Source organism: Gobio gobio (assembly GCF_949357685.1).
Source record: "Gobio gobio genome assembly, chromosome: 13".
NCBI lineage: Eukaryota > Metazoa > Chordata > Actinopteri > Cypriniformes > Gobionidae > Gobio > Gobio gobio.
In genome coordinates, this window is record NC_137106.1 from 46,973,650 (window position 1) to 46,986,766 (window position 13,117).

General features: G+C 38.1%; 1 protein-coding gene across 1 annotated transcript; it reads right to left on the bottom strand.

The window, feature by feature from the left end:
* Positions 1-2,361: 2,361 nt before the first annotated feature.
* On the bottom strand, positions 2,362-12,349 carry LOC307135925 (uncharacterized protein). Its single transcript, XM_079832645.1, has 3 exons — positions 12,282-12,349; positions 11,582-11,804; positions 2,362-5,845 (listed from the first exon to the last, which is right to left on the bottom strand). The coding sequence occupies exons 2-3, from the start codon at positions 11,739-11,741 to the stop codon at positions 4,617-4,619; spliced, it is 1,389 nt and encodes a 462-aa protein (XP_079688771.1). The 5' UTR covers positions 11,742-11,804; positions 12,282-12,349; the 3' UTR covers positions 2,362-4,616.
* Positions 12,350-13,117: the final 768 nt, after the last annotated feature.

A 13,117-nucleotide genomic window follows, 5' to 3' on the forward strand; every position in this document is an offset into this window, starting at 1 on the left:
AGATTAATTTTCACTATTTCCAATCTAGCATTGAAGTCTAGTATCAGCATTACCCAGCGCTTCATGTCTTTTTGTATTGAGTCAATAACTTTCTCAAAATTCAAACTGAACAAATCATCTAGATCTTGGGAGATAAACACACCTAAAAACTTTAACTTTTTAGCGTCCCATTTAAGTTTATAATTGTGTCGTATGGATTTACTGGGGGAGTAGTTAATGGTCAGGACTTGTGTTTTGGTAATGTTAAGGTGATAACCTGACAGCTGACCAAACTCTGTCAGAGTTCTCATAAGTTTAGGTAGGCTCACATCTGGATTTTGGAGGTAGGTGATAATATCATCCGCAAAAAGTCCAATTATATGTTCAGTATTTGCAATAGTAATGCCTCTAAGCTCTTCATTTAGCCTAATAGCCTGTGCCAAGGGCTCTATGTATAATGCGAAGAGCGTTGGACTGAGGCAACAGCCTTGTCGAGTACCTCTAAACAGTTGAAAGCTATCAGTTAGATGGCCATTAATTTTTACCCTGGCCCTCGGACTATCATACAGTGACTGGATACACCTAATAAATTGATTCTTAAAGCCAAGACGCTCAAGCACCTTGTATAAAAAGGACCAGCTGACCCGGTCAAAGGCTTTCTCCGCATCGAGGCTGACTAAAGCCAAACTCAGATCTTGTTTCTTGGCTTGGTCTATGACATGCAATGTTCGTCTTATGCTGTCGTGATTTTGACGGCCTTTAATGAATCCTGTTTGATCCTCATGAATCAAGTCTATAAGATAATGCTCCATTCTCTTAGAGATAATAGAGGTAAAGAGTTTGTAATCAACATTCAGTATTGAGATCGGCGATATGACTCAGTGTTCTATATTTTTTCCTTCCTTAGGGAGGACAGATATTACGGCCTCTCTCCATGATGGCGGTATCTCTGCTCTACTCAGGGTCCAATTAAAAGACTCCAGCAGAATGGGAGCAAGCTCCTCCTTGAAAATCTTGTACCACTCATTAGAAAACCCATCGCTACACGGCATTTGTTAGTTTTCAGATTTCCAATAGCTGAGTCCACTTCTTTTCGAGTGATAGGGGCAGTTAAAGCGTCATTTTGTATTGATCCTAGGGAAGGCAGGTCTAATCCTGCCAAATACTGTGTAATAACACTTTCATTCACTGGTTTTGAGGATGTGTATAGGGTTTGATAATAGTTTTCAAAGATTTTATGAATTTGATTAATATCATAAGTCAAACTATCAGTTAAAGGGTCTCTAATTTTGGTAATCGGGTGCTTCAATTGCTGCTTTCGGAGGCGCCTTGCTAGAATTCTTGTGGCTTTTGAACCAGATTCATAAAAAGTCTGTTTTGAAAATCGTAAATTTTTCTCTATCTCCTCGTGTATCATATCATTTATATTATTTTAAATAACTAATTTGTTCAGTCAATTCTTGATCATTATTACTTTCTTGTTGTTTTAGCTCTAAACTCCTAAGTGTCTTTTCCAACTCATCATATTTTAATCGTTTTATCTTCTTCAAATAGGCAGTTCTTGAAATGAGTCTGCCTCTCATTACTGCTTTAACTGTATCCCAAACCAGAGCAGGATTTACCTGACCATTGTTATTATCCTCTACACATTCTGCTATTTCCTTCTTAATGTCATTAATTGTGGTTTCCTTGTTGAGAATGCTTATATTTAAGCGCCATAGTGTTGTTTTTGGTTGATTAGATAAGTGAATAGACAAATAAACAATATTGTGGTCAGATTTATCAGATGTTCCGATTTTGCATTCCTTCACCCTAAACCTGTCAGTGGTGTTCATCAAAAAGAAGTCAATCCTGGAGTGGACTTTATGTGTGAGAGAAAAATGGGTAAAATCTCTCTCTTTAATATGGAAATCCCTCCAGACATCGAACATACCCGTCTCTCTAATTAAAATATTAAGATCTTTTGATCTGCCAGTTTTTTTGTTTTTTGCAGCTGGTTGTATCCATGGTATAATTTAGGATTGTATACCAATCACCAGCACAAACTAGAATCCCCTCACTTACTGAGATTATTGTATCAAAAAGCAGTTTTAAAAATTTCCTGTCGCTTTCCGGTGGGACATAAATGTTAACAAACGTGACCACAACACTATCAATTCGCCCTTTTATAATAATAAACCTGCCTTCTTTGTCAACCTTTTCAGAAATTAATTCAAAGTTTAGAGAGTTAGAAATAAGAGAAGCCACCCCCCTTTTTCTACTATTTTTACACCAGCTATGAAATGTATTTGAGTACCCTAATGTTTTAAATTTATCATGTTCTTGCTTAGACATATGCGTCTCCTGTAGAAAAGCTACTTGTATCCCATCTTTTCTCAATTTAGTTAGAACCCTTTTTCTTTTCACTGGACTACTCAAGCCATTTACATTCAAAGAAGCAATTTTTAAATCATATGACACTGTTATAATAGCAGAACACCTTACATGATTTAGCGACCCCTAAAAACACACATTGAACAGTAACAAAAATGAACCTTAATGAACTGACTTCCAAACAAAAAGAGGATTCTTCATCCTCTCCTGTAACCCCGTTGGCAGGTTGAGGGTTAAGTCTCTCTGGACGAGAGGGCACGAAAAAGACAATAGATGTGTCTGGATGCAAAAACACGTCCATCTTATTAGTCCAACGTAGACGATAAAGTATGACCTCTCCCACGTAGTAGATAATCAAGCCCAGGCCTGAAAAACATTGTGTTGTAACATAATGCCCTGCTCCTTTTTAATCAGATTGATCCCTCTGGAATTCTTGCAACTTGGCCTTCGCTCTGAGCGCCACGACGGGCCCGCTGTTTGCCGGCTGCCAGCCCAATAGCTCCCGAAGACGAGACTCCACGCAGTTCCCTCCGTCGGCTGTAACCGGCTCCGCCACTTGAAATCCGCGTCTCTTCAGCTCCTTATAGGCTTCCCGAGCGCTGGAGTATGTGCGCACTCCAGTCTCCCAGTGAATCCTCATGTTGGTAAACGGAGTTTGGAAACGTATGCCTTTGTCCTTGAGTGCTTTTTTAATAGCGTTGTATTCTTTGCGCCTCTTAACAATCTCGGGTGCGTAATCATGGTCGAAATGTATAAATGCGGTTCCCACCTGTATCTTGCCTTTTTTCCACACTTCCCTCAAGATCATTTCTTTCGTAGAGAACTCCAGAAAATTGACAATTACAGCCCTCGGTGAAGCTCCAGGCGGGGGTTTACTTGCAAGAGCCCGATGTGCGCGTTGTATTTTAAGGTTAAAATCCTCAGGTAGTTGTGGCTGGCTCTGCAAAAGCTTCTCAATAAACTGCGTTACTGAGTCCCCCTCTTGTCCTTCTGGCACCCCAAAGACACGTATGTTGTTTCTTCGGGATCGTGATTCTAAGTCAATCACTTTGATCTGAAGTTTCCTCTGCTGTTCGAGGCAGGTGCACAGCGCCTCAGTCGCCTCCTCTACCCATCCCTCCACCTGGTTCACACGGGCCTCCGCCTCGTCCATCCGCTGTGATAGGCCTTGTACATCGGTTGCCATATTGTCAAGTTTACCGTTCATTTCTTGTCCCTGTTGGCCAATATCCTGTTTGAGCTTTGCATTGTCTCCTTTTAGATCAGATTTTAAGTCCTCTATTGCCTTAAGTACCCCAGAAGTGTCCATGATTATCCCGGGGCTCCCCGTTCCCCCGCCAGCCGTGATATTGCTAGCTTGGTCCGGTTGCGTGTTAGCTTTTGCGGCTGAGGCACTTTTATCCTGAGCTTTGGGCATTTTTATCAATTTATTGTGATCTAGTGTGCTTCTTCTCCCTCTCATGTACTATTTTGTTAACAATAACGCACAGTATAACGAGTTTATACAGGATTTTCGAGGTTAACGTGGGAGAGGGGTTTCAATGCGACCATAAGCACACCCGGAAGTCCCTAAAGGTTACTTTTACATGAATAAAGGTCCGTTATAAGCTAATATTGTCTGTACAACAAGCAAATCATATTCATAGACTCATGAATATTTATACCATTTGAATTAATTATTCCCCGAAACTCATTGTTGCTACACCGATTAGAATATTTTTTGTGTGCCAAAAAAAACTAAATAGCGACTTGTATAGTGATAACTGATTTCAAAACACTGCTTCATGAAGCATTGGAGCGTATCAAATCAGCGAGTCGAATCAGCGGTTTGGAGCGCCAAAAAGTCACGTGATTTCAGCAGTTTGACACGCATTTGTTTTGAAATCGGTTATAACTATACAAGTCTTTATTTAGTTTTTTTTTGGCACACAAAAAATATTCTTGTCACTTTATAATATTAATATTGAACCACTGTACTCACATGAACTGATTTAAATATGTTTTTAGTAAATTAATGGATCTTGAGAGCATTTAATTGCTGGCTATGCAGGCCTCACTGAGCCTTCAGATTTCAACACAAATATCTTAATTTGTGTTCCGAAGATGAACGGAGGTCTTACGGGTGTGGAACGGCATAAGGTTGAGTAATTAATTACATTATTTTCATTTTTGGGTGAACTAACCCTTTAATGTGTCCTGTAACCGGACAACTGGTTCTTCCTGTTTGTAAGTTGGTTTGCTTGTTGTGTGAGGGATGTTATGGATCATTTGTTAACAAATATTTGTGTCTGATCGGTCTCAGTCACTATAAGACATGTGTATGGCTTCTTCCCAGTGTGAACTCTCATGTCAATTTGAAGGTTTCCTTTCAATCTGCAAGTCTTTCCGCACTGAGAGCAAGCGTAAGGCTTCTCTTCACTGTGAGTTCTCATGTGGCTTTCAAGGTTTACTTGTTGATTGAAACTCTTTCCACACTGTTGGCAGGTGCAAGGCTTCTCTCCAGTGTGAATTCTCATGTGGACAATAAGGTTTGCTTGTTGATTGAAACTCTTTCCACACTGTTGGCAGGTGTAAGGCTTCTCTTCACTGCAAGTTTTCATGTGGCTTTTAAGGTTTCCTTGTTGTTTGGAACTCTTTCCACGCTGTTGGCAGGTGTAAGGTTTCTCTCCAGTGTGAATTCTCATGTGGACTATAAGGTTTCCCTGTTGATTGAAACTCTTTCCACACTGTTGACAGGCGAATGGGCTCTCTCCTGTGTGAATCCTCCTGTGAACGTTAAGGTTTACTTTCTGACTGAAACTCTTTCCACACTGTTGGCAGGTGAACGGCTTCTCTCCAGTGTGAATTGTCATGTGACTGATGAGGTGCACTGTTCGACTGAAACTCTTTCCACACTGTTGGCAGGTGAACAGCTTCTCTCCAGTGTGAGTTCTCATGTGGACTATAAGGTTTCGTTTATGTCTGTAACTCTTTCCACACTGTTGACAGGCGAATGGCCTCTTTCCAGTGTGAATCCTCATGTGGACCATAAGGTTTTCTTTAAGTCTGAAACTCTTTCCACAATCTTGGCAAGTGTAAGGCTTCTCTCCAGTGTGAATTCTCATGTGGACTTTAAGGCTTCGTTTATGTCCGAAACTCAATCCACACAGTTGGCAGGTGTAAGGCTTCTCTCCAGTATGAATTCTCATGTGAAAGTTACGGTTTTCTTTACATCCGAAACTCTTTCCACACTGTTGGCAGGTGTAAGGCTTCTCTCCAGTGTGAACTCTCGTGTGAAAGTTAAGGTCTCTGTTATGTCTGAAACTATTTCCAGACAGGTTTTGGCAGGTGAAATAACTTGTAGTTCCTGTCTTTTGAGCTCTTTTTTGTGAGGAAGTTTGTATAGCCTGTGTCGATCTTTCTCCAGTCATGAAATCGTGATGTTTATCATAATGGTCTTTCTCTTCTTCCCTTTCATAAAGTTCATGACTTGCCTCTTTCAATGCCATGAGATCTGGGGTAAAAACAGATACAAAACAATTTAGACATTTAAAGCATCAATATCAGAGTATAGGGTAGTATGATTTATTACATTTCCTATTCCAGGGATCAGAGGTGGGCAGGTTTGGTCCTGGAGGGCCAATGTCTTACAGAGTTAAGCTTTAGTAAAAAAAAGGCCTGCCTTTAATTTTCAAGCAGTCCTGAAGACTTAGGGTTAAATTCGGGGGTTGGGTTGAATTTTTCAGGTGTTTGATCAAGGATGGAGTAGTGCTGGGCGGTTAGACCAAAAATCTGCATCATCATTTTGGCAGGTTCAAAGTATATCAGTTTGTATATAACCTAACAATTTAAAAATGAAAATGTAATTTTTAAAAATATTATAAATTACTAATAATAATAAGTATGCTTTACTGTGCAATTTACAGTATGTAAAAAATGCAAGGTAGACAGAGATTTTATTTTGACCTTTTGAGTTTGTGTTTTAACTAACAGTATATTATTCATTTATTTATGTATTAATCCAAGTACACTCTAATGTACAATAGTAATATAATTGTCTGTTCATGTTATACCGAACTTTTATTTTGACTGGTTGTCTTGAAGACCTGTGATTTCCGTGTATTTGAAATGACAAATGTCGATAGTTTTATCAAATTAAACGGTGAAATGTTAATTAAGTGACTGTGACACTACAGAAGAAGTTCATGTGCCCTTGTATAGTGAGACAGCAGATGCAGAACAGTATGTGTAGTAGTAGACGAAACCGTGGTGCTCATTCACACAGACACGGCAGGACCAGGGGCCTCATTTATAAAACTTTGCGTAGGATTTGCGTCAGAAGTGGCGTACGGATGAAACATAGGACGTGCGTACGCACAGAAATATTTGGATTTATAAAACCGTGCGCACTCACATCCTACGCAGTTTTCCCTTAATAAATCACAATCAATTCTAAATGTAGCGCAGCTTTTGCGGCTTCATGTCACGCCCATAGTTGCCCATAAATAGTCAGTGAAACGCCCACAAGTTAATATTCATCGATTGCGAAATCATGGCAAATACAGAGAGGAAATCAAAAAAACGTAACTTCACTCAATGTGAAGTAGAAATTATCGTTGGCGAGGTGGAAAAGAGGAGAAAAATATTTTTTGGAGTGACACAGTGTGGCCATTACTAATGCCAAAAAGGCACTTGAGTGGCAAAAGGTTGCAGACGCCGTAAATGCTGTAGCCTCACAACCTCGGACCGTGGCCGAAAATGAAAAGAAATGGTCGGACATCAAAGTCGAGGCAAAAAAGCGTCTAGCGCTCCATCGCCAGAGTGTGTCTGCCACGGGTGGGGGAAAGGGGACACCGGAGCTGAGCCCTCTTGATGAGAGACTGCCGGCAATTATTGGGGAATCCCTATTAATCCCTATCCCTATTATCTACGTGGAAATGGGAAATAGTTCAGTGCAAATGTAATTTCTTGCAGCTTTCTGAATGGTTGAGACATACGTCATACGTTATTTTATCAAAAATAAAACAAACTAAAAGGCATTTGCATGAATACCATGATTCCGTAGCTGATGAAGACATTTTTACTATGAAAACAACTTTCCCCAGTGGACAATTAATACATCTATATATCTATATATCTCCCTAATTATCTATCTATCTGTCTATCTAATTGCATCTATATCTGCTCCGCCAGACAGACACATTGACGAGAATATCAGTTTTGTACATTATTTCGTTCTGTTTACCATATTATTTATGAGGATGAATTGCATAACATGCCAATATTGTTGCAGAACATTTCACTTTTCTTTTTTTTTTGCATTTCTGTTGTAATTTTCGTTTGATTTTGTTTGTTTTACACTGCAGATCGATCAAACGGGTGTTTGTGTAGGCTGTTAATTGTAATACTTGCTTTGTGAAGTCTTCATATTATTTATGAGAGGCAGTATTGGCATTTCTTTTACACAACGGTCTGCAGTTTCACACACTTTCACGTGTTTCTTCCATCTGCCGACGGTGTCGCCATTTCTCATTTCACCCGTTTTTATGCGTACGCCTGGGTCAGAGCTTGCGTGAAGGACCGCACATTTTCCCGTCAAGTTTGCTTTTTATAAATACCAATTATTGCGTAGAGAGTGGCGTACACCTTCTTTTGTGCGTACGCCACATTTATAAATGAGGCCACAGGCCCGGTTCCAGAATCAAATCACTGAGGGTGCTTCTGAATTTGCTGAGGGTGCTCTAATAAAGTACAGATAGGCTAAGCAATGGCTCCACCATAGCAGTGTACAGTGAGAAATGTATGATTATTTAACTTCTTAACCCGCACCGGTTCGTGGGCGGGGAGGTTGACGGAAGTGGGCGTGTCTGTACTTTTATTTACTTTTGTTTTATACAAAATATTCAATCAACTATCACAAACTATGCATCATTTGAAAGCTAAAACACTCAAGAGTCATGTTCTGAACTTGTTTTTGTTAAATACACCAGAGAGGAAAGGGTTAAATTAAATGCTAAAGGACCGGCCAAGTAAACATTAGCATAATATTAGCGGTACTCATCTTTAATCTCCTGTCATTCAGATCAGATCGGACGAATCCAATAAACACCCGCATACATGTCCGTGTAAGAGTCCACTCTTCAAAATGCATCCCACTTTATAATCCAAAACAACGAAAAAATAGGGAAAACACAAAAGATCGTCCGTTGTTTGCAAGAGAGTTTTGAGTTAGCGTAAGCAATCATGTCTATTTTCAATGAAATATCAATTCTAATCCGTTTCTGGCAAAGTCCCCCTGCTAGAATAGTCTCTCCCACGTATTATAAACCCTCCCTCGTCTCTCTCCTTCAATCAGAGTCTCTCCTGTGATGCATCATATAGAGGAAGCGCCTTACAGGCTTGGTGAGCTGTCAATCATTGCGCCCATGGTTTTCGTTGGATAAAGGCACTCGGTGCCCAGCCAATGCCTTTCCAACAAAGATTTGATTGATGGACTTAGTAACCAATCAAAAGGCATTATCTTGCGCAGTTTATGTAAGTAGGATTTGGTGAATACTACTAGTGCTTACTGCTTAGGCTTTCATAACACCGGCACGCTGTCTATGGCGCCTGCCAGTGTTTAGGCAGAAACTTCTTATCAGCTAAATTAGTTTTTTACACTTTGTAATTTCTGTAAATAGTTGCTTTATTTTTTCAGTAACTGTTTATCCATTATAATTAGCAGTCTTTTGCAGTTTATTGCAGATTTATTTGAATGAAAAACTACTCTTTACAATTGCAAATGTTCTGAAATAAATGGCCTTTTTGAAAGGACGCTCACAGAAGCTACATTACTGAGAGAATCATCCTCATATTTGAATCATGACATGATTAGACATTCAGTTTTATATTTAAGTTATTTTCAGGCTCTTAACATTAAATTATCATATTTTTTTCCCTAAGTGAAAAAAAAGGAGAAAAAAAAAAAAAACGGGAGTCACTTACATGTATATTTACATGTATATTACTCTGTTCCCATATTACTTTGAGTTATGACTCTTGGGTAGCAACATTTCAAGTGTCTAGTTTAAAATAAGACCAGATTTATGAATATAGACCATAGGGTTTAAGAGCCGTTATGAATCAGTGAGTCGAATCAGCTGTTTGGATCGCCAAATTTCAGCAGTTTGGCGGTTTGACACGCGATCCGAATCATGATTCGACTCACTGATTCATAACGCTTCGAAGCTTCATGATGCCGTGTTTTGAAATCGTCATCACTATATAAGTCGTTATTTAGGGTTTTTTTGCGCACAAAAACTATTCTCGCCGATTCATAAAGTTATTTTAGAACCACTGTAGTGAGATGGACTTTGTAACAACGTCTTTAGTACCTTTTAAGGGTCTTGACTCTTGAGAGTGAACCGTGCATTGTGCCAATGGAGGCCTTTCAGAGCCATCAGATTTTAACTAAAATATCTTCATTTGTGTTCTGAAGATGAACGGAGGTCTTACGGGTGTCGAACGACATGAGGGTAAGTAATTAATGACAGAATTTTCATTTTTGGGTGAACTAACCCTTTAACTTTTAGATTAACACATTTTAATTGAATCATTATTTAATAATTTGATTTACCTGTATGTAAGCACAGTGCAGTGTTAATGTACAAACTGTGTATTTACAATGTTAAAGTGGCTGACAACAAAAAAATATTCCTATTAGGAATAAACTGCCTCGTTTTTTAACTGTGCAGAGCTGTAGCTGAATAGTTAGGCCTACTACAGGCGCCATCGGCCGGACACTATTCGCTTGTTAGCCAGGGTTCAAAGTCCAAAGTGCGAGAAAACTCAGTGCTAAAACGTAACGTTACTCGTCAGTTGCCCGGTAACCTTTTCATGAATGGATGGATTTGAGAATGTGGTTTAGTGTGAATATCTGACGTGCTGCATGTCTCGGAGTAGCTACAGCATAGCTTCCAGTTTCTCAGTAAATGTTTTTCTTCAAGTGATATCGTCCCCTTGGAATTATAAATTGTGTAGCCTAGATTTTGGAAGTTTTTATTTAGAAAATAAAAAGGGTTTTAAACACAGTCGAATGGAATGCAAAAAAAATCTAATTTTATTTTCGCCAAAATAAAAGCTCAGTTTGAAAGAAATCAACATTTGTTTTTTTCAAATAAGTCTCTTCTGCTCACCAAGGCTGCATTTATTTGATAAAAAAAAAAAACTTTAAAAACAGTAATATTGTGAAATATTATTATAATGTAAAGCAGCTGTTTTCTATGTGAATAAAGTGTCATTTATTCCTGTGATCAAAGCTGAATTTATCATCATTACTCCAGTCTTCAGTGTCACATGACCCTTCAGAAATCATTCTAATATGATTATTTGATGCTCAAGAAACATTTATGATTATCAGTGTTGAAAACAGTTGTGTACAATGTCAGATTTTTTTTAAAGCTTTCTATTGCAGAGAAATGCTGTTCTTTTGAACCTTCTATTCATCAAAGAATCCTGGGGGAAAAGTGAGTATATTCAGCATAAGAGACTACTTAAAAATAAACAAAAAAGTACATATCCCAGTCTGAACTGTAGTGCTGTAAGGCTTTTTAAATTAACACCTGACCACTCTTGTGGGTTTGCTATTGTTACAATTTAAAACCGTGACAGCCAGACATGATGCAAGCAACACAGCTACAATTACGAACATTGATACTGGGTGTGCGAATGATCAAGAATTGACAATAGTCAATCGTATTGGTGGTACCGAGGGGCCCCCAAATAAAATTCTGCTTAGGGCCCCATAAGGGCTTGGGCCGGCCCTGATCAGCAGTTTTAATTAAGGTGAAAAATAAAAGTTTTGTGATTAATGTATTTTTGTTGATGTTGAAATGGATTTTAAAACATATGGTATCGTTAGGAACCGGTATCGAAACTGAGGTATCGAAATTGGCACCTGATCTAAAGATTTTGAACAATACCAAGCCTTACGTGGACATTGGTTCTCTTAAGAAACATGACAAAACTTTTCTTCAAATTGCAAATAAGGTTTAGACTACAGAAAGTAAGCAGTGCACTCGTTCTAGTGCGATCGACATCTATAATCAATGACTCTAACGCCACAACAAATCTCTTATTTACATTGAGTATAAGCTTTGCATGTTATAATGAGAGGATGACTTGACAAGTTTACTCCAACCAGCAGGACTGAGGACAAGACATTCTTCAAAAATATCACATGACTGAGTTCAGCTTTGAGAATAAAACCAACCTGTTTGTTCCTCAGTTTCTTCATGTTTCACTCTGAATGTTTCTTCGATCTTAATTTCTTCACTCTCCTCTTTCTTTCTTTGTTCCTCAGTTTCTTCATGTTTCAAACTGAATACATTTTCAATCTTCAGGTCTTCACGCTCCTCTTTAATAAACATCATTTTTTTATAGTAGTGTGTCACGTGGATCTCAGTCGCTTCTCCAGGAGTTTTTCTGTGTCTGTCCTGTTTAAGATGAGAATAGTTAACAGAAAAAAAAAAAAACTAAATCTCTGTCTCATTCAGCTCTAATTCAGTATCAGCATAGTCTCAGTAACACTCAAAACTAGCACTACAAACTAATAAAAAAAAAAAAAAATTATACAGACACTATATATATATATTTTTTTTTTAATCACTGAATAATTTACCAAATCAATTGATTCAATTGACTCGTAGTTTAAAGCTGTTTCTCTCATCTCTACTCGCCAGAGACTGAATTCATGTTTATATGATGAACTGATTCACAATATAACGTTAGAGAGCAGGATGAGATGCACCTTTTCTGCTACTCATGTGTTTTCATTCTGTTACTTTACTCACACAACGTTTATAACTGTTAGATAAAGCAATGCACTTACAATTAATAATGCATAATTCAATCTGGTCGCCTGTAAAACTTTGAAGATGGTTTCTATAGTTTTAAACGATTAAACAACAAACCTTTTTTTAGCAGAAACACAACGGATGCAGGAGAGCGGCGCAGCCTTATGACGTCACACTACCTCACCAAAATAAAAGTCCGGCTCACGGGCTCTGCTACAATCTACAATCACAGAAGAGCAGAAATGCACACATACAAATAATAAAAAAAGATGACAGAAATTCTGAGTTGAATGTTTTGGTGAAATACATTCTGTTCAATGAAAATATTAGGAAACTAGTAAAGAGGGAGAGAGACTTTGTCTAAAAGTTAAAACTGTATTGTTTAGGGGAATAATTTTTTTATTTAATATATAAATACATATAAAGTTAATTTGAGTCTAAAAACACCTGAAAATAAGTGCACTAATGATGACTGATGATTTTGAGATGTAGACTATAAGATTCTACATCTAAATATCTTGATATATGGATCTACATCTGAATATATTCTCAATGATAAATATATTCTTAAATAATAAGTATGAAATATAAAATCTCAATCATTTTTGAGTGACAGGGAAGAGAAGACATTGTTGAATAAAGTCATTATTTTTGTTTATTCGTTGGCGCATGAAAAGTATCCTCATCGCTTCATAACATGACGGTTGAACCATTGGAGTCACATGGACTATTCTAATGAAATTTTCACTACCATTCTGGGAAATGAAAGTGTTAATTAAATCACTGTCTATGGACAGGTCAGTGAGCTCTCGGATTTCATCAGAAATATCATAATTTATGTTCTGAAGATGAACAAAGGTCTGACGGGTTTGGAACGACACAAGGGAGAGGAATTAATGGCAGATTGGGGTGAACTAACCCTATGATGTCTGCATTGCTCAAATGAGTAAATT